The sequence below is a fragment of the Schistocerca nitens genome, chromosome 9 (genome assembly GCF_023898315.1).
Source record: "Schistocerca nitens isolate TAMUIC-IGC-003100 chromosome 9, iqSchNite1.1, whole genome shotgun sequence".
NCBI lineage: Eukaryota > Metazoa > Arthropoda > Insecta > Orthoptera > Acrididae > Schistocerca > Schistocerca nitens.
In genome coordinates, this window is record NC_064622.1 from 17,107,475 (window position 1) to 17,130,395 (window position 22,921).

Sequence of the window (22,921 nt, forward strand, 5' to 3'; positions counted from 1 at the left end):
AGACTGTATAGTGTACCCCCTAACATATTGTATAAACAAGTGTATACTGGAGGGTTCTTTCCCTGATGAGCTTAAACTGTCTGGGGTAGTTCCAGTACATAAAAAAGGAGATAAAAATTCTGTCTCAAGTTACAGGCCAATATCCACAGTCCCAGTTTTCTCAAAAGTTCTAGAATGCATAATTTACCAACAATTATCTGTTTACTTTGATAACATAGGATTAATAAGTGGATCACAGTATGGCTGTAGGAAAAAGCTGTCAACCATTGATGCCATAGACAATGTTGTTAAATACATCCATCAAGTATTTGAAGATAAATGCTTTGCCCAAGTGACTTTTTGTGACCTAAACAAAGCCTTTGACTGTGTAGAACATACACTACTACTCGAAAAAATGGACTTTTACGGTGTTAAAGGTAACAGCCTTAAGCTATTAAGATCATATTTACAAAACCGTAATCAAGCCGTCTGTGTTGGGAAAGAAATGTCCAGTATAGAACAAGTTGAGGTAGGTGTTCCGCAGGGATCCGTGCTGGGCCCTTTCCTTTTCCTAATAATGATAAATGACCTGCCGTCATTTATCAAATCCAGAACAGTACTCTATGCTGATGATACAACATTTCTGAACAGCAGTAATGATCTTAATAGCCTTAAAACATGTGTTACAGAGACAATTGAGCAAGCTTCACTCTGGTTTAAAGCAAATGGGTTCTTGCTTAATGAAAGCAAAACCCAGCAGATGGTATTTAGTTTAAAAGACAAGTTTCCATCAGATGATCCTAGTTGAGTTAAATTTTTGGGGGTATATTTGGACGATAAACTTTCTTGGGATCCACATATTAAGTATATTAGCGGTAAATTGTCTAGGGTAATCTATTTGTTAAGGCGATTAATGCACTGTGTACCTAAAAATTATGTTAGAGCATCTTACTACTCATTTTTCCAAAGCATCATATCCTATGGCATTATTTTATGGGGAAACTCCACTTGTGTGCATGATATACTATTGCTGCAAAAGAAAGCTATTAGGATAATTACAGGCTCACCATACAAGGCTCATTGTAAACCTTTGTTTACTCAACAAAAAATCATGACAGTAATAAACCTATATATTTATTATGTTTTAATCTACACAAAAAAGAACTTACGTAAAGTAAAACGCAGGGCAAATATACATTGTTACAGCACTAGGACAAACAGCTCTATCTATACGCCCTACCACAGACTGTCAAAATCAGTTAACAGTTATGAACTTATGGGCCACAAATTATTTAACAAACTTCCACAAGGTATACAAAATTTACCAGAGCAACAATACAAACAAACACTTTATGACTGGTTAGTTGTAAACCCATTCTACAATGTAAAGGATTTCATGACCTGTGATATTAAACTGTAAAGTTCTTAACAATTCTGTCCTTCTATAGCATGTACTGTACTGTATTGTATTATACGTATGACTTTGTCTATTGCTGTAATGGCTTAAAGACAGTAAAATTATTATTATTTTTATTTCTTTACTTTCTCAGACTTTTTAGAAGTCTGGTTAAGAATGGAGTGACGCGGACCTTTATCAAGCGTCACTTCCTTTTTGCTGTACGGTACATGTTATATTGCATTTAGGAACTTTCGGGTAATTGAACATGTATCAATAATTACGGATTTCTGTAATTGTATATATATGTTTGGATGTAGCTGTATTGCATTGATGTATTGGTGGATATTGTGTGGTATGACTCCTGTAGTTGATAGTATAATTGGTATGATGTCAACTTTATCCTGATGCCACATGTCTTTGACTTCCTCAGCCAGTTGGATGTATTTTTCAATTTTTTCTCCTGTTTTCTTTTGTATATTTGTTGTATTGGGTATGGATATTTCGATTAATTGTGTTAATTTCTTCTTTTTATTGGTGAGTATGATGTCAGGTTTGTTATGTGGCGTTGTTTTATCTGTTATAATGGTTCTGTTCCAGTATAATTTGTATTCATCATTCTCCAGTACATTTTGTGGTGCATACTTGTATGTAGGAACGTGTTGTTTTATAAGTTTATGTTGTAAGGCAAGCTGTTGATGTATTATTTTTGCGACATTGTCATGTCTTCTGGGGTATTCTGTATTTGCTAGTATTGTACATCCGCTTGTGATGTGATCTACTGTTTCTATTTGTTGTTTACAAAGTCTGCATTTATCTGTTGTGGTATTGGGATCTTTAATAATATGCTTGCTGTAATACCTGGTGTTTATTGTTTGATCCTGTATTGCAATCATGAATCCTTCTGTCTCACTGTATATATTGCCTTTTCTTAGCCATGTGTTGGATGCGTCTTGATCGATGTGTGGCTGTGTTAGATGATACGGGTGCTTGCCATGTAGTGTTTTCTTTTTCCAATTTACTTTCTTCGTATTTGTTGATGTTATGTGATCTAAAGGGTTGTAGAAGTGGTTATGAAGTTGCAGTGGTGTAGCCGATGTATTTATATGAGTGATTGCCTTGTGTATTTTGCTAGTTTCTGCTCGTTCTAGAAAGAATTTTCTTAAATTGTCTACCTGTCCATAGTGTAGGTTTTTTATGTCGATAAATCCCCTTCCTCCTTCCTTTCTGCTTAATGTGAATCTTTCTGTTGCTGAATGTATGTGATGTATTCTATATTTATGGCATTGTGATCGTGTAAGTGTATTGAGTGCTTCTAGGTCTGTGTTACTCCATTTCACTACTCCAAATGAGTAGGTCAATATTGGTATGGCATAAGTATTTATAGCTTTTGTCTTGTTTCTTGCTGCCAATTCTGTTTTCAGTATTTGTGTTAGTCTTTGTCTATATTTTTCTTTTAGTTCTTCTTTAATATTTGTATTATCTATTCCTATTTTTTGTCTGTATCCTAGATATTTATAGACATCTGTTTTTTCCATCGCTTCTATGCAGTCGCTGTGGTTAACCAATATGTAATCTTCTTGTTTAGTGTGTTTTCCCTTGACTATGCTATTTTTCTTACATTTGTCTGTTCCAAACGCCATACTTATATCATTGCTGAATACTTCTGTTATCTTTAGTAATTGGTTGAGTTGTTGATTTGTTGCTGCCAGTAGTTTTAGATCATCCATGTATAGCAAATGTGTGATTTTGTGTGGGTATGTTCCAGTAATATTGTATCCATAATTTGTATTATTTAGCATGTTTGATAGTGGGTTCAGAGCAAGGCAGAACCAGAAAGGACTTAATGAGTCTCCTTGGTATATTCCACGCTTAATCTGTATTGGCTGTGATGTGATATTATCTGAATTTGTTTGGATATTAAGTGTGGTTTTCCAGTTTTTCATTACTATGTTTAGGAACTGTATCAATTTAGGATCTACTTTGTATATTTCCAATATTTGTAGTAACCATGAGTGGGGTACACTATCAAAAGCTTTTTGGTAATCAATGTATGCGTAGTGTAGAGACCTTTGTTTAGTTTTAGCTTGATATGTCACCTCTGCATCTATTATCAGTTGCTCTTTACATCCTCGTGCTCCTTTGCAGCAGCCTTTTTGTTCTTCATTTATAATTTTGTTCTGTGTTGTATGTGTCATTAATTTCTGTGTAATGACTGAAGTTAATATTTTGTAGATTGTTGGTAGGCATGTTATGGGGCGATATTTAGCTGGGTTTGCTGTGTCTGCTTGATCTTTAGGTTTCAGATAAGTTATTCCATGTGTAAGTGTATCAGGGAATATGTATGGGTCTGCAATGTAACTGTTAAATAATTTAGTTAGATGTGAATGTGTTGAGGTGAACTTCTTTAGCCAGAAATTTGCTATTTTATCATTTCCAGGGGCTTTCCAATTGTGCATAGAATTAATTGCTCGGGTGACTTCATGTTGCAAAATTATCACTTCAGGCATTTGTGGTATCATCTTGTATGTATCTGTTTCTGCTTGTATCCTTCGTGCATGCCTATTATGTTGTACCGGGTTTGACCATATGCTGCTCCAGAAGTGTTCCATGTCTCTTATGTTTGGTGGATTGTCTATTTTTATGTGTGTGTTATCTATTGTTTGGTAAAATTTCTTTTGGTTTGTGTTGAATGTTTGGTTTTGTTTCCTTCTATTTTCACTTTTTTTGTATCTTCTAAGTCGTTTCGCCAAAGCTTGTAATTTTTGCTTCTTTTCATCTAATTGCTCTGTCGCTTCTTGTTGTGAGATTTTACCTAACCTTTTTCGTTTTTTGTCTGATATTTCATTTCTTATAAATTGTGTTAACTGTCCGATGTCTTTTCTCAGTTTTTCTATTCTGATCTGTAGCCTGTGTTGCCATGCTGGTTTTGTGGGTTTCTTCTGTGTGTTGGTTGGTTCTGATCTCTGCCTAGTGTGTATATTTAGTGTAGTGAGTGCTCCTACATAAACCAGTAGTTGTAACTCTTCCATAGTTGTGTATTCATTTATTTTGTTGTGTATGATTGTGTTGATAGTTTTTATTGTTGTTTCGACTTGTGGGCTATTTGGTGGTCTATGCAAGAATGGTCTAATGTCTGTATTTGTGTCTTTGTATTCTATATATGTCAACTGAAATTTTTCTTCTATATCTAACATGTGTGTCACTTCGTGTTCTATTTGTGCTTGTGCTGGTGGCTGTCTTAAAATTTCATTTTCCTCTGATTGTTTAATTGATGCGTGTTGTTCTTTGTTTGTTTGCTCTTGGATGTTTGAGTCCATTACTGTATTTTCTTCTTCTTCTTCTTCTAATTGCACATTATTTTGTTCCAGTATTTGTTGTACTTCTTGTTTGATGTTTTCTAATTCTGACTGGGGTATCCTGTTATTTTTTATTATTACACGAATCTGATCAGCTAGACGTTGTTCTGTTAAAAATTTTAATTCTGGGTATCTGGTAATAAATGTTGTGTGTACTTGTGATCTGTATCCAGTTGTGTTGGTTCCTAGGTTTGTTGCTTGGTAATAACAGAACATGAGGTGTCGATTAACTTCATCTGACCATCTCATCCTCTGTCTTTGTTTTCCTTCTAGGGTGGTTGCAGGAAGCATATCCTGCAAAACACCTCTATTTGGATTTAAATCATTTTCCAGTTGGCTAGCAGTGTCATTACCATTGTGGGCGGGCATAGGGTTCAAGCGCCGTCCCCGACCATGACGGCGCTTGTCCGAGGCTTCTTTAGTTCTGTCCTGAACCAAGTAATCACACTAAAAGGGGGGTTAGCCCTATTAGTGGTTTGTTCTTTTCGTCGCCTTTTACGACTGGCAGAACATACCGGAGGCCTATTCTTTTCCCGGGCCTCCACGGGGTTTATTATTATTATTTCTTTACTTTCTCAGACGTTAAGTCTGGTTGAGAATGGAAAGTGACGCGGACCTTGATCAAGCGTCACTTCCTATTAACTGTACGGTATGTGTTATATTGCATTTAGGAACTTTCGGGTAATTGAACATGTATCAATAATTACGGATTTCTGTAGTTGTATATATATGTTTGGATGTAGCTGTATTGCATTGATGTACTGGTGGATATTGTGTGGTATGACTCCTGTAGTTGATAGTATAATTGGTATGATGTCAAATTTATCCTGATGCCACATGTCTTTGACTTCCTCAGCCAGTTGGATGTATTTTTCAATTTTTTCTCCTGTTTTCTTTTGTATATTTGTTGTATTGGGTATGGATATTTCGATTAGTTGTGTTAATTTCTTCTTTTTATTGGTGAGTATGATGTCAGGTTTGTTATGTGGCGTTGTTTTATCTGTTATAATGGTTCTGTTCCAGTATAATTTGTATTCATCATTCTCCAGTACATTTTGTGGTGCATACTTGTATGTAGGAACTTGTTGTTTTAAAAGTTTATGTTGTAAGGCAAGCTGTTGATGTATTATTTTTGCGACATTGTCATGTCTTCTGGGGTATTCTGTATTTGCTAGTATTGTACATCCGCTTGTGATGTGATCTACTGTTTCTATTTGTTGTTTACAAAGTCTGCATTTATCTGTTGTGGTATTGGGATCTTTAATAATATGCTTGCTGTAATACCTGGTGTTTATTGTTTGATACTGTATTGTAATCATGAATCCTTCTGTCTCACTGTATATATTGCCTTTTCTTAGCCATGTGTTGGATGCGTCTTGATCGATGTGTGGCTGTGTTAGATGATACGGGTGCTTGCCATGAAGTGTTTTCTTTTTCCAATTTACTTTCTTCGTATCTGTTGATGTTATGTGGTCTAAAGGGTTGTAGAGGTGGTTATGAAATTGTAGTGGTGTAGCCAATGTATTTATATGAGTGATTGCTTTGTGTATTTTGCTAGTTTCTGCTCGTTCTATAAAGAATTTTCTTAAATTGTCCACCTGTCCATAATGTAGGTTTTTTATATCGATAAATCCCCTTTCTCCTTCCTTTCTGCTTAATGTGAATCTTTCAGTTGCTGAATGTATGTGATGTATTCTATATTTGTGGCATTGTGATCGTGTAAGTGTATTGAGTGCTTCTCGGTCTGTGTTACTCCATTTCACTACTCCAAATGAGTAGGTCAATATTGGTATGGCATATGTATTTATAGCTTTTGTCTTGTTTCTTGCTGTCAATTCTGTTTTCAGTAGTTTTGTTAGTCTTTGTCTATATTTTTCTTTTAGTTCTTCTTTAATATTTTTATTATCTATTCCTATTTTTTGTCTGTATCCTAGATATTTATAGACATCTGTTTTTTCCATCGCTTCTATGCAGTCGCTGTGGTTAACCAATATGTAATCTTCTTGTTTAGTGTGTTTTCCCTTGACTATGCTATTTTTCTTACATTTGTCTGTTCCAAACGCCATACTTATATCATTGCTGAATACTTCTGTTATCTTTAGTAATTGGTTGAGTTGTTGATTTGTTGCTGCCAGTAGTTTTAGATCATCCATGTATAGCAAATGTGTGATTTTGTGTGGGTATGTTCCAGTAATATTGTATCCATAATTTGTATTATTTAGCATGTTTGATAGTGGGTTCAGAGCAAGGCAGAACCAGAAAGGACTTAATGAGTCTCCTTGGTATATTCCACGCTTAATCTGTATTGGCTGTGATGTGATATTATTTGAATTTGTTTGGATATTAAGTGTGGTTTTCCAATTTTTCATTACTATGTTTAGGAACTGTATCAATTTAGGATCTATTTTGTATATTTCCAATATCTGTAGTAACCATGAGTGGGGTACACTATCAAAAGCTTTTTGGTAATCAATGTATGCGTAGTGTAGCGACCTTTGTTTAGTTTTAGCTTGATATGTCACCTCTGCATCTATTATCAGTTGCTCTTTACATCCTCGTGCTCCTTTGCAACAGCCTTTTTGTTCTTCATTTATAATTTTGTTCTGTGTTGTATGTGTCATTAATTTCTGTTTGATGATTGAAGTTAATATTTTGTATATTGTTGGTAGGCATGTTATGGGGCGATATTTAGCTGGGTTTGATGTGTCTGCTTGATCTTTAGGTTTCAGATAAGTTATTCCATGTGTAAGTGTATCAGGGAATGTGTATGGGTCTGCAATGTAACTGTTAAATAATTTAGTTAGATGTGAATGTGTTGAGGTGAACTTCTTTAACCAGAAATTTGCTATTTTATCATTTCCAGGGGCTTTCCAATTGTGAGTAGAATTAATTGCTTGGGTGACTTCATGTTGCAAAATTATCACTTCAGGCATTTGTGGTATCATCTTGTATGTGTCTGTTTCTGTTTGTATCCACCGTGCATGCCTGTTATGTTGTACCGGGTTTGACCATATGTTGCTCCAGAAGTGTTCCATGTCTGTTATGTTTGGTGGATTGTTTATTTTAATGTGTGTGTTATCTATTGTCTGGTAAAATTTCTTTTGGTTTGTGTTGAATGTTTGGTTTTGTTTCCTTCTATTTTCACTTTTTTTGTATCTTCTGAGTCGTTTGGCTAATGCTTGTAATTTCTGCTTCTTTTCGTCTAATTGCTCTGTCGCTTCTTGTTGTGAGATTTTACCTAACCTTTTTCGTTTTTTTTCCGAGATTTCATTTCTTATAAATTGTGTTAGCTGTCCGATGTCTTTTCTCAGTTTTTCTATTCTGATCTGTAGCCTGTGTTGCCATGCTGGTTTTGTGGGTTTCTTCTGTGTGTTGGTTGGTTCTGATCTCTGTCTAGTGTGTATATTTAGTGCAGTGAGTGCTCCTATATAAACCAGTAGTTGTAACTCTTCCATAGTTGTGTTTTCATTTATTTTGTTGTGTATGATTGTGTTGATAGTTTTTATTGTTGTTTCGACTTGTGGGTTATTTGGTGGTCTATGCAAGAATGGTCTTATGTCTGTATTTGTGTCTTTGTATTCTATATATGTTAGCTGAAATTTTTCTTCTATATCTAGCATCTGTGTCACTTTGTGTTCTATTTGTGCTTGTTCTGGTGGCTGTCTTAAGATTTCGTTTTCCTCTGATTGTTTAATTGGTGCGTGTTGTTCGTTTTTTGTTTGCTCTGGGATGTTTGAGTCCATTACTGTATTTTCTTCTTCTTCTGATTGCACATTATTTTGTTCCAGTATTTGTTGTACTTCTTGTTTGATGTTTTCTAATTCTGACTAGGGTATCCTGTTATTTTTGATTATTACACGGATCTGATCAGCTAGTCGTTGTTCTGTTAAAAATTTTAATTCTGGGTATCTGGTAATAAATTTTGTGTATACTTGTGATCTGTATCCAGTTGTGTTGGTTCCTAGGTTTGTTGCTTGGTAATAACAGAACATGAGGTGTCGATTAACTTCATCTGACCATCTCATCCTCTGTCTTTGTTTTCCTTCTAGGGTGGTTGCAGGAAGCATATCCTGCAAAACACCTCTATTTGGATTTAAATCATTTTCCAGTTGGCTAGCGGTGTCGTTACCATTGTGGGCGGGCATAGGGTTCAAGCGTCGTCCCCGACCATGACGGCGCTTGTCCGAGGCTTCTTTAGTTCTGTCCTGAACCAACTAATCACACTAAAAGGGGGGTTAGCCCTATTAGTGGTTTGTTCTTTTCGTCGCCTTTTACGACTGGCAGAACATACCGGAGGCCTATTCTTTTCCCGGGCCTCCACGGGATTATTATTATTATTATTATTTTCAGGTTTGAACCTGGTAAGACTGCCAAATTCCAGAACCCAAGCCTCATTAAGCAAGGAATGAGTGCTACCCGTATCCAATAATGCACAGAGGGTTTCCTGATTCAAACTCAGACAGACATAAAGTCGACATAACCGGGAATCAGCAACTACAGCACGCCCCTCACTAAACAATAAGTTACTCCTGGAAACGTGCCACCTGCCCTTATGTCACTTAGTACCTCTTGCCCCACTTAAAACCGGACAACTCCTAACCAAATGTGTACTAGCCCCACGAGAAAACATTTCCTGTGTATGCCCTGATAATTACTACTTGGCCGATCACTCTCCACTCCAAAATTTTCCTTCACTTGTCTCAACACACTAACATTCCTAGGGTCCTCGCTTAACTTTAGCGCAGATGCAGAAGTAATAACAACAGAGAGTTCTTCCCAGGTCTTCGGGGGTGACTTGAAAATAAAATTTATTTTGTCAGCAGCCGCCATCCCTACCAAAACTACTGCAATTAATTGTTCTTCTGACAAATAACTGAGCAAGGCCTGTGAAGCTACTCTTACCCTTTCCACATACATCGAGAAATCTTCACTAGCGGCCTGCACCTTCCAAATATACTGACATTCTAGATGTTTCCTAAAGCCCTGTGTGAGTCTCTCAGCGATTATTAGTTGTCTAAGTTGTCATAACGAAAACCCCTCTGAAAGAGCTCTAGAAATTAATTCGTTACACTTCCCCTTTGCTAACTGGTACAGCAGAGCTAACGGGGTGGAATGTTATATTCCAAAAGCAAAGGAATGCTGCTCAAAATAAACCAGTAACCACAGAATTTCCTGTATCTTTGCCAATGATTCTATACTTAATTCTCCTACATCCTTTAACAGAAGTGTGATCGGGTTAGGTAGCTTTGCGAAAAACTCCAAGTTAGGTTCAATTCCGCAATTTGGGTTACTTAGTTTGCTTCCTGTTCGTGCCAGATCGACTTGGACCTGCCCACTAGATTCTTCGGAGCTAGACTCTAACCCAGTTAACATAATCTGCAATGTAGCCACCTTTCACTGCAACTCAACCACTTCCTTCCAATCAGCCTTGTTTACAGCAAGTTGTTCTAAATCATACAGCAAGTTGTTCTAAATCAGAGACCCGGTTAAACACGTGCACCAAATGCACGCGTAGTCTAGCTAATTGCTTGCGACTCGGTTGATCGACACAAAACCAGTCTAAATTTTGTTGGAACTCACTGACCTCTCCTGCCGCCACTGCCATGGCTGTCAGAAAGGAACCAATAACTTCCGGTGAAATTTGGACCGGATTGAGCAAGGCATCTTTTAAATTCGCAAGCAACTCAGGAACAGTGCCTTGTTTGTTTATATTATGAACACGCAACTCATATAAGATTTGATTTTTGCGCAACAGGCTGAATCCTGGACATTCTCTGGCTGCCACGACAACCTAAAACATGCAGCTAAACTGTCACTTGGCCAAGCGAAATATTACTAAATTATAAAATAATTAGAACTATAATTCCATCAGTTACTCAAAGAGTAGCAGCAAGAACGCTAACCACGCTCTGCTACCAGTAATGAACCGTAAATTTACTTTCAAAACATTTTCTTAAGACTTTACTTTATTTACTAGAAATTCTTCAAGAACATTAACACATTTAATCACACTATGTGAGTGTGGAAGTAGTTTCCGGGGACTAACTGATGAAACCAAAATGGAATTGCTTTCAACAAATGGGAATTTTATTTCTAAAAGCTTTTTTTTGAAACAGATCTAAAATTATAAGCAGAAAGCTCTCTCTAAATATCAAGTTACAATTTATTCAGAGGCAGAAGGAAACAAATTCTTGAGTGTATGAGCTTTCGGGCAGAGAACCTTGCTGCTCCCTTTTGACACAGCCGTAGTCACAACCACTCACAACAACCTCCGAAAGACTACACAGGTGCAAATCTGCAACACACCAGATTACCTTAAAGTAGAAGTTTTTAACAATTCACACAAGCACACAAACTATGTACCCCATAGGAGGGATGGAAATGGTATAAAACACTAAAATTAAAAGGTTAACTTGCCACTGAAGGTGCAACTTGATTTTAACTACTAAGAAAAGTCTTATGGTGGAAGGGTGGCAACTTTATATACTAAAATGACCATTTAAATAAAAGCCCATGAAATGCAATCTTACATAAAATTATACAAGGTTGGCCAAACATGCTCTACAGTACACATCTACCACCTCTCAAGATGATAGGCAAGATAAAAACATATTTAAGGAATTAGGCCGTTACATTTGGAGCAATAAATTCGTTAACACACCAAATCCGACAGACATGGCAGAGGCGACTATTAACATATGGCAGATTGATAGGGAGATTACCAAACAACCCGAACTGCAGGTTGCTCTAACCCGCCCCTACTCCACAAGGGAAAAACGGACGACCCAATTCATAAATAACCACCTTCCCATGGGTCAGCAAATGGAGAAGAATGGTGGGAGGACTCCAAAACAAAGCGGTTGGTGACCTCACCAAGAAAACAAGTAGAATTTAATAAGTAAATTAAACAACATATCACCAGTCACTTAACTTCTAATAAACTGCGATTTCTGGCGAAGACCTGGCGCAGCACCCCCAAAACGCTCTCCTGAACCATCTGCTGCCAGCCGCTTCATCATACGCAGGAAGGCATGACGATCTGTTGTCCCACGGCGTCGCAGCTCGCACCAGCTAGACCGATGTCGGGGGTTGACTCCTGTTGCTCTTGTGACGGCCGCAAAGCCACTACCCCTCGAAATACAGCGCAGCCCACTGGACTCACGTGGCAACCTCACATGCACCGACACTCAAGGTGGACAAGTCATCTTGTGTCTCAGTGCGTGACCGACCAACCGATCGATCCAACCGCAAATGACCGTTGCCTGAGCAACTCGAGCAGACTGGCAGCCTAACACACAGACTCATATGCAGGAACTAAGCCCCTGACCAGGTGACCTCTCCTTGAGTTCTCTCACTGCGCCACAAATTCGGACGAGAGACAGACTAGCAAACTGGGGACGAGAGACTGACCCCAGACTGACTCCAGGCTCATCCAGACTGACCAACTGGCGAGCTCATAGCGCCCCTTAAGTGCAAGTGAACAGTTAACCTTTCCCCTTTCCCACCAGAGAGAGACACCAAAGCTGTGATTGCCACAACGGTGCCACTGCCAGAAATGGAGGGCGACTGCTTCACACAACGCGCTGTGGCGCGCTCTTCAAAACAGCAATTTTTTTACCACGGCTCAAGTGTATTCATCTCTTGGTCTCCCTCTACGGTTTTTATCCTCCATGCTGCCCTCCAATACTAAATTGGTAAACCATTATGCCTCAGAATATGCCCTACCAACAGATCCTTTCTTCTAGTCAAGTTGTGCCACAAATTTCTCTTCTCTCCATTTCTATTCAATACCTCCTCATTAGTTATGTGATCGACCCACCTAATCTTCAGCATTCTTCTGTAGCACCACATTACAAAAGATTCTATTCTCTTCTTGTCTAAACTATTTATCGTCCACGTTTCTCTTCCATACATGGCTACACTCCATACAGATACTTTCAGAAACGACTTCCTGACACCTAAATCTATACTCGGTGTTAACAAATTTCTCTTCTTCTGAAACGATTTCCTTGCCATTGCCAGTCTACATTTTATATCCTCTCTATTTCGACCATCATTAGTTATTTTGCTCCCCAAATAGCAAAATTCATTTACTACTTTTAGCATCTCATTTCCTAAACTAATTTCTGCAGCATCACCCCATTTAATTTGACTGCATTCCATTATCCTCGTTTTGCTTTTGTTGACGTTCATCTTATATCCTCCTTTCAAGACACTGTCCATTCTGTTCAGCTGCTCTTCGAGGTCCTTTGCTGTCTATGACAGAATTACAATGTCATTGGCAAACCTCAAAGTTTTTGTTTCTTCTCCATGGATTTTAATTCCCACTCTGAATTTTTCTTTTGTTTTCTTCACTGCTTGCTCAATATACAGATTGAATAACATCGGGGATAGGCTACAAACCTGTCTCACTCCCTTCCCACCTACTGCTTTTCTTTCATGCTCCTCGACTCTTATAACTGCCATCTGGTTTCTGTACAAATTGTAAATAGCCTTTTGCTCCCTTCGTTATACCCCTGCCACCTTCAGAATTTGAAAGAGAGTATTCTAGTCAACATTGTCAAAAGCTTTCTCTAAGTCTACAAATGCTAGAAATGTAGGTTTACCTTTCCTTAATCTATTTTTTAAGATAAGTCGTAGGGTCAGTATTGCCTCAAGTGTTCCAACATTTCTACGGAATCCAAATAGATCTTCCTCAAGGTTGGCTTCTACCAGTTTTCCATTTGTCTGTAAAGAATTTGTGTTAGTATTTTGCAGCTGTGGCTTATTAAACTGATACTTCGGTAATTTTCACATCTGTCAACACTTGCTTTCTTTGGGATTGGGATTGTTATATTCTTCTTGAAGTCTGAGGGTATTTCGCCTGTCTCGTACATCTTGCTCACTAAATGGTAGAGTTTTGTTAGGCCTGGCTCTCCAAAGACTGTCAGTAGTTCTAATGGAATGTTGTCTACTCCCGGGGCCTTGTTTCGACTTAGGTCTTTCAGTGCTCTGTCAAACTCTTCATGCAGTATCACATCTCCTATTTCATCTGCATCTATATTCTCTTCCATTTCTATAATATTGTCCTCAAGAACATCGCCCTTGTATAGACCCTCTATATACTCCTTCCATCTTTCTGCTTTCCCTTCTTTCCTTAGAACTGGGATCCGTCTGAGCTCTTGATATTCATGCAAGTGGTTCTCTTTTCTCCAAAGGTCTCTTTATTTTCCTGTAGGCAGTATCTACCTTACCCCTAGTGAGGTATGCCTCTATATCCTTACATTTGTCCTCTAGCCATCCCTGCTTAGTCATTTTGCACTTCCTGTCGATCTCATTTTTGAGATGTTTGTATTCCTTTTTGCCTGCTTCATGTACTGCATTTTTATATTTTCTCCTTTCATCAATTAAATTCAGTATTTCTTCTGTCACCCAAGGATTTCTACTAGACCTCGTCTTTTTCTTCCTACTTGATCCTCTGCTGCCTTCACCCTTCATTACTTCGTCCCTCAAAGCTACCCATTCTTCTTCTACTGTATTTCTTTCCCCCATTCTTGTCAATTGTTCCCTTATGCTCTCCCTGAAACTCTGTACAACCTCTGATTTAGCCAGTTTATCCAGGTCCCATCTCCTTAAATTCCCACCTTTTTGCAGTTTCTTCAGTTTTAATCTACAGTTCATAACCAATAGATAGTGGTCAGAGTCCACATCTGCCCCTGGAAATGTCTTACAATTTAAAACCTGGTTCCTGAATCTCTGTCTTACCATTACATAATCTATCTGAGACCTTGCAGTATCTCCAGGATTCTTCCATGTATACAACATTCTTTTATGGTCTTGAACCAAGTGTTAGCTATGATTTAGTTATGCTCTGTGCAAAACTCTACCAGGTGGCTTCCTGTTTCATTCCTTTCTCCCATTCCATCCATATTCACCTACTATGTTTCCTTCTCTTCCTTTTCCTACTATCGAGTTGCAGTCACCAATGAGTATTAAATTTTCATCCCCCTTCACTATCTGAATAATTCTTTTATCTCATCATACATTTCATCAATCTCTTCATCATATGCAGAGCTAGTTGGCATATAAACTTGTACTACTGTGGTAGGCGTGGGCTTCGTATCTATCTTGGTGTTCACTATGCTGTTTGTAGTAGCTTACCCACATTCCATTTTCTTATTCATTATTAAGCCTACTCCTGCATTACCCCTATTTGATTTTGTGTTTATAACCCTGTATTCACCTGACCAGAAGTCTTGTTCCTCCTGACACTGAACTTCACGAATTTCCACTTTATCTAACTTTAACCTATCCATTCCCCTTTTTAAATTTTCTAACCTACCTGCTCGATTAAGGGATCTAACATTCCACGCTCCGATCCGTAGAACGCCAGTGCTGATAACAACATCCTCCTGAGTAGTTGCCGCTCGGAGATCCAAATGGGGGACTATTTTACCTCTGGAATATTTTACCCAAGAGGATGCCATTATCATTTAACCGTACAGTATAACTGCATGTGTTTGGGAAAAATTATGGCTGTAGTTTCCCCTTGCTTTCACCCGTTCGCAGTACCAGCACAGCAAGGCCTTTTTGGTTAGTGTTACAAGGCCAGATCAGTCAATCATCCAGACTGTTGCCCCTGCAACTACTGAAAAGGCTGCTGCCCCTCATCAGGAACCACACGTTTGTCTGGTCTCTCAACAGATACCCCTCCATTGTGGTTGCGCCTACGGTACAGCTATCTGTATCGCTGAAGCACGCAAGCCTCCCCACCAACAGCAAGGTGCATGGTTCATGGAGGGGGGATAATTAAAATATGCTTTTGAATATGAATAAGTTCAGGCTGTTTTTTTTAAGAGTGACATGCCGTTTTTACAATAAAATTAATATATTTTTCAAATCTAATAAATTTTGTCCCTTATTACAATAATGGATTTGAATAATAAAAAACTGACAGTAAATACATGACATAATTATGTTTGTGACATAGGTATGTATCAAGTACTGGACTAAATGAGTCCTTGTCTGGTACACTATTCACTGTATTAATGTTTCCTCTTTCTCCAAACATTCATGCCTCTAGCAGAGAATCAATGAAACTGGTTGTTTTATCATAGAATGATGGCCAATGCACATGTCTTATTGTGGCTATTACATATAGAAAATATCAAACATATTTTGTAGTTTATATAATTAAAAAGATTCATCTTTTATTTTTGTGGCATAGTAATTATCGAGGAAACAAAATCTAGTATTATGCAAGAACATGTTTCTAATTTTGATAAATGTAATTTAAGGATTTGCAGAAGTACCTTGATGGAGCAAAAGAAGGGGTGATATATTTCAGTATGGGGTCAAATCTAAAAAGTGCTGACATGCCAGAAGAGAGAAGAGCAGCTTTTCTAGCAGCATTCTCAAAACTGAGGCAGAAAGTTCTCTGGAAGTGGGAGGATGATAGTCTACCCAACAAGCCACCAAATGTGATGATTAGTAAATGGTTGCCACAGGCAGATATTCTTGGTGAGTGAATCACTGAAGAAACTGTAATGATCACAGTGTATATAATTTTTAATTTTTGTTTCTATAGGAAATATGATAACCAAAATCAAACAGCAATCAAATATAAATATAGAAAATGGCACAGAAAAGCTAGCTTACAGAACCACAGAGGAAATAACCTGCCTAGGGGTTAAACTGTGAAGTTACCTACACTCTGGTTCAAGGGAGAGACAGCAGAACAGAGCAAATGGGAACATCTCTCTTCTGACTGTTGTCGTTTTGTGCTCACCAATAATTATTTGAGCATTAATAAGGAGACATGTAAAATTCACTATTGTTTTATCTTAGTATCTTCTCCGTCACATAGTATTCTAGTTCAATTCTGAAGTTAATCTTTGAGTAACCTTTGCTTACCAAACACTTTTTTCTTTCATCATGGAAGAGAATACAAACCAGCATTTTCTTAACATTCACTATGATTTACTTTTCTTGTAGTTACAATTAGGTACATACATATAATGACATGTTTAGTGGATTATAAATAGCTATTTAAGCTAGAAATAAAACTTCCATGGTTTTCATCCAGTACAATGTAGACTGGAAGTTAAACGTCACCAGACTTAATGAATAATTTTCACATTTAATAGAAAAAAGTGCCATTCAATGCAGTGAACAATTAGCCATAAAACCTGCAGTTTATTTTAGTTGTGAGATCTATGTGCCAATGTTTTTGCAGCAGATAACATCTTCCTTTTAATATGACCTAATTGCAATTGTCATTACTTTAAACTTCACTTAAAAAATGAAATGTTTCTCTTTTCTCTGCATTGCATCAGGATCACATTGACAAATTTAATAAACTTTTGTGATCTGGTGATTGATTCATTGGTGCATCACCTACTGTTTGACAAATTTTTATCACCTCAATGTTGCTACAAAAACATACATTATTTAAGTCTGAAATAAATATTAGTAGAATATGACACAAGGATGTTTATGAACATTATTAAGATAGTTATTGTATTGGGAAGGATATAACCATTGCTCCAATTCATCTGCATAATTATCATCCATTATTGTATTTACTTCAAGACCAGTTTTGCACAGAAAATTCAAAATTAGCAACCAATATTAAATTCTCAACAAAAAGCTAGATAACCTTGTGTATTGGTTAAAACACAGTATATAATCTGCATAAAATAGTTTAGTAAAAAATCTATACAATGGTCTGGGTTTGAGTGAGATGCCACGCCTTTATAACTGATACAGATAGTGGAGGTTTGCCTAGAGAGATTAATAAAGCTGAGTATGAACTGATTTTATTAATTAAAATAACCGGCTTTCTTTACAATGGCTAACTTTTCACATTTGACAAACACAATAAAGAGAATACTACTACTGTAAAGAAGACAAAGATAAACAGCTGCACTGACATAGATAAACTCTATACACTAGTGGTTAGAAAGTGAGCATAAACAGAACAAAAACTGCAAATGCAATTATGGAAAACCTTTCCAACACTCCCACTGTTTAAGTGATTGCATTTACCAATTAACAACATTGAGCTTTTAGTGCAAATTTTTCTTTGGTTAATGCTTTGGTCAACAAATCAGCAATTTATTCTTTGGTACACCCCTAAACAACTTCTGTCTCTTTACACTGCACTTTTTTATGTAACAAATGATAGCATATATCTATATGTTTGGTGCTTTTGTGATATTCAGGATTTTTTGACAACTTGATTCCACTCTGGTTGTCGATTTGTAATGCAATTGGTTCTTTACACTTGATTCCCAGACCACCTAGTAATTTCCTCAGTCAGATTGCATACTTATGAGAAGTAGCAGCAGCTAAATATTCATATTCAGTAGGTTACAGGACCACCAGCCAAAAGAAAACAAATCCTGTTGTTGACTTTCACAATGTAAGATCACCTGCGTAGTCAGCATCAGATACACCAACCAGTTGCATTTTGCTCCTGCTGTTTGAGTATTCTATACCATAATCTTGTGTTTCAGTTAAGTACCTGTAAATTTTTTTCACTACTTGCCAATGTGCATTAATAAGGCTGTGCAAAAATCTGCTCACACTGTTCACTGCAAATGAAATATCTGGTCGAGAGATAACTGACAAAAACATAAGAGATCCAACTGCTTCACAATATGGTATTTTTTCACCACTGAACTCTTCATCATTAGGTAACAGACTCACATGTGGATCAGCAGAAACACTTTTGCTTCAGATATTCCAAATTTCTCAGTTATTCTTCTCGTATACTGGTGTTGACATATTAACATTTTCTTTCACACATGATCTCACTCAATTTCCACTCCAACAAACCAATGACCTACACCAACAGTGATTTGAAAGACTTCTTTTAGTGATGTAACAACTTTATGAATTCCTTCAATTGACTTTGATGCAATAAGACCATCACCTACAAATAATGCTAACAAGATAACATCACCACTGAATAAACATGGATCAGCATCAGTTGCTTGAAAACTATAATGTGAAAGGAAGTCTATAAATTTCTTGTTCCAAAATCGAGGAGCTTGCTTAAGTTCATACAGTGATTTTTCAAGTTTACAAACTACAGGTGTCTCCATTTTAACCACCACTCCCTCAGGTACTTCTTCAAGGCTTCCATACAGAAATGCTGTGCGAACATCAGACAATACCACCTCTAGATCATTATACACTCCTGGAAATGGAAAAAAGAACACATTGACACCGGTGTGTCAGACCCACCATACTTGCTCCGGACACTGCGAGAGGGCTGTACAAGCAATGATCACACGCACGGCGCTAGCTGCGCAGCATTTGTGCACCGCCGCCGTCAGTGTCAGCCAGTTTGCCGTGACATACGGAGCTCCATCGTAGTCTTTAACACTGGTAGCATGCCGCGACAGCGTGGACGTGAACCGTATGTGCAGTTGACGGACTTTGAGCGAGGGCGTATAGTGGGCATGCGGGAGGCCGGGTGGACATACCGCCGAATTGCTCAACACGTGGGGCGTGAGGTCTCCACAGTACATCGATGTTGTCGCCAGTGGTCGGCGGAAGGTGCACGTGCCCGTCGACCTGGGACCGGACCGCAGCGACGCACGGATGCACGCCAACACCGTAGGATCCTACGCAGTGCCGTAGGGGACCGCACCGCCACTTCCCAGCAAATTAGGGACACTGTTGCTCCTGGGGTATCGGCGAAGACCATTCGCAACCGTCTCCATGAAGCTGGGCTACGGTCCCGCACACCGTTAGGCCGTCTTCCGCTCACGCCCCAACATCGTGCAGCCCGCCTCCAGTGGTGTCGCGACAGGCGTGAATGGAGGGACGAATGGAGACGTGTCGTCTTCAGCGATGAGAGTCGCTTCTGCCTTGGTGCCAATGATGGTCGTATGCGTGTTTGGCACCGTGCAGGTGAGCACCACAATCAGGACTGCATACGACCGAGGCACACAGGGCCAACACCCGGCATCATGGTGTGGGGAGCGATCTCCTACACTGGCCGTACACCACTGGTGATCGTCGAGGGGACACTGAATAGTGCACGGTACATCCAAACCGTCATCGAACCCATCGTTCTACCATTCCTAGACCGGCAAGGGAACTTGCTGTTCCAACAGGACAATGCACGTCCGCATGTATCCTGTGCCACCCAGCGTGCTCTAGAAGGTGTAAGTCAACTACCCTGGCCAGCAAGATCTCCGGATCTGTCCCCCATTGAGCATGTTTGGGACTGGATGAAGCGTCGTCTCACGCGGTCTGCACGTCCAGCACGAACGCTGGTCCAACTGAGGCGCCAGGTGGAAATGGCATGGCAAGCCGTTCCACAGGACTACATCCAGCATCTCTACGATCGTCCCCATGGGAGAATAGCAGCCTGCATTGCTGCGAAAGGTGGATATACACTGTACTAGTGCCGACATTGTGCATGCTCTGTTGCCTGTGTCTATGTGCCTGTGGTTCTGTCAGTGTGATCATGTGATGTATCTGACCCCAGGAATGTGTCAATCAAGTTTCCCCTTCCTGGGACAATGAATTCACGGTGTTCTTATTTCAATTTCCAGGAGTGTATGTGTCAATTACCAAGAAAACTCTGAGTGAATCATATAGTATCACTGGTGAAAAAGTCTCACTGTAGTTAATACCATAGTCCTGTTTGAAACCTCTTGCACACAGCCATGCTTTGTACCAAATAACCTTACCATCTGTATCAAATAAAACCTAGAACAACCATTCTGAGTCAATAACTCTCGGACTATTAGTTCTAGGAACTATCTTCCAGGTTTTATTGTCTTCATGAACTTCCAGTTCTTCTTCAATTTTTCCAGTGTTTTGAGTCAGGATCAGAAGTTGCTTCTATGAAGCAGTAAGGATTATTATACTGAGTAAAAATCAGCTTCATATCTTGCTGGCTTGTACATTATAGAACGATCTCATAGCTGCGTCGACCGCACTTTGGTAGGTTGCTCTTCAGTTTCCAGTTTAGCCTTATTTCCATCTCTTCCTGTACTTTGTGCTGGTTCACCAGTAACTGGCTTGTGCCAGTCCATAATATCTTGTTCTTCATCAGTCTTGAAGTTTAAGTATGTGTCATCAACTTCTTGTTGTGCAGACGCTGAGCTGTTGCTAACCTTATTGAATGTGACATCCATCGATGCAAACACTCTGTGACTCACGGGATCGTAGAGTTGGTAATTTGTTGAATCTACTTGATAACCGACAAGCACAACTTTTCTGGATTTGGCATCAAACGTGGTGCAAAATTTTTTTGGTACGTGAGCAAAGGCATCAGACCCAAACACTCGAAGATGTTCAACATATGGTTTTCATGCACTCCACAACACATACAGAGTTTGCCCCAAAATGCATTTTGTTGTAACTCCATTTAATATGTCTACAGCGGTATTAACAGCCTCTGCCCATAAAAACTTGAGAAGATTTTTGGCTTCCAACATCGCATGTGCACTTTCAACAATTGTGCAATTGTCCCAATCAGAACAACCGTTCTGTTCCGGCGTATGTGGAGCAGTTGTTTCTAACTGAATTCCATAGTTCCTCACAAACTGTCTCATACCATAATTAATGCATTGAGTGCCACTGTCCACACATAATGTTTTGACATTCTGACCAAACTACTTCAACACAAGATTATCTAATTCGTGAAACTAATCAATGATATCATATTTGTGTCTTAGGAAATAAACAACTCTCTATCCAGTCGCATCATCTTTGAATAGGACAAAAAACTTTAAACCACTAATTGATTCAACTAACACTGGCGCACACACGTTATAATGGTACAGCCTCCCCCAGGACCCATATGAAATGTCTGATACCACCTCTCTCTCTCTCTCTCTCTCTCTCTCTCCCTCTCTCTCTTTTTTTTTTGATGCGACCGGATTGTTATTAAACAATTCAGTGCTTCCTAAGGCCTTGTATGTGTGTATATATATGTGTGTATATATGTGTGTGTGTGTATATATATATATATATATATATATATATATATATATATATATATATAAATTAATAGAGGGAAACATTCCACGTAGTAAAACTATGTCTAAAAACAAAGATGATGTGACTTACCAAATGAAAGTGCTGGCAGGTCGACAGACACACAAACAAACACAAACATACACACAAAATTCAAGCTTTCGCAACAAACTGTTGCCTCATCAGGAAAGAGGGAAGGAGAAGGAAAGACGAAAGGATGTGGGTTTTAAGGGAGAGGGTAAGGAGTCATTCCAATCCCGGGAGCGGAAAGACTTACCTTAGGGGGAAAAAAGGACGGGTATACACTCGCGCACACACACACATATCCATCCACACATATACAGACACAAGCAGACATATTTAAAGACAAAGAGTTTGGGCAGAGATGTCAGTCGAGGCAGAAGTGCAGAGGCAAAGATGTTGTTGAATGACAGGTGAGGTATGAGTGGCGGCAACTTGAAATTAGCGGAGATTGAGGCCTGGTGGATAACGGGAAGAGAGGATATATTGAAGAGCAAGTTCCCATCTCCGGAGTTCGGATAGGTTGGTGTTAGTGGGAAGTATCCAGATAACCCGGACGGTGTAACACTGTGCCAAGATGTGCTGGCCGTGCACCAAGGCATGTTTAGCCACAGGGTGATCCTCATTACCAACAAACACTGTCTGCCTGTGTCCATTCATGCGAATGGACAGTTTGTTGCTGGTCATTCCCACATAGAATGCGTCACAGTGTAGGCAGGTCAGTTGGTAGATCACGTGGGTGCTTTCACATGTGGCTCTGCCTTTGATCGTGTACACCTTCCGGGTTACAGGACTGGAGTAGGTGGTGGTGGGAGGGTGCATGGGACAGGTTTTACACCGGGGGCGGTTACAAGGGTAGGAGCCAGAGGGTAGGGAAGGTGGTTTGGGGATTTCATAGGGATGAACTAAGAGGTTACGAAGGTTAGGTGGACAGCGGAAAGACACTCTAGGTGGAGTGGGGAGGATTTCATGAAGGACGGATCTCATTTCAGGGCAGGATTTGAGGAAGTCGTATCCCTGCTGGAGAGCCACATTCAGAATCTGATCCAGTCCCGGAAAGTATCCTGCCACAAGTGGGGCACTTTTGTGGTTCTTCTGTGGGAGGTTCTGGGTTTGAGAGGATGAGGAAGTGGCTCTGGTTATTTGCTTCTGTACCAGGTCGGGAGGGTAGTTGCGGGATGCG

The 22,921-nt window shown here is 39.1% G+C and overlaps 1 protein-coding gene across 1 annotated transcript in view; it reads left to right on the forward strand.

Moving 5' to 3' along the window:
- LOC126202994 (UDP-glycosyltransferase UGT5-like) overlaps positions 1–22,921 on the forward strand; it is a 141,806-nt gene that overhangs the window by 106,757 nt on the left and 12,128 nt on the right. The window contains exon 4 of the mRNA XM_049937191.1: positions 16,011–16,233. Within this exon, the coding sequence (XP_049793148.1) occupies positions 16,011–16,233 (223 nt within the window). The remainder of the gene's footprint in view (positions 1–16,010; positions 16,234–22,921) is intronic.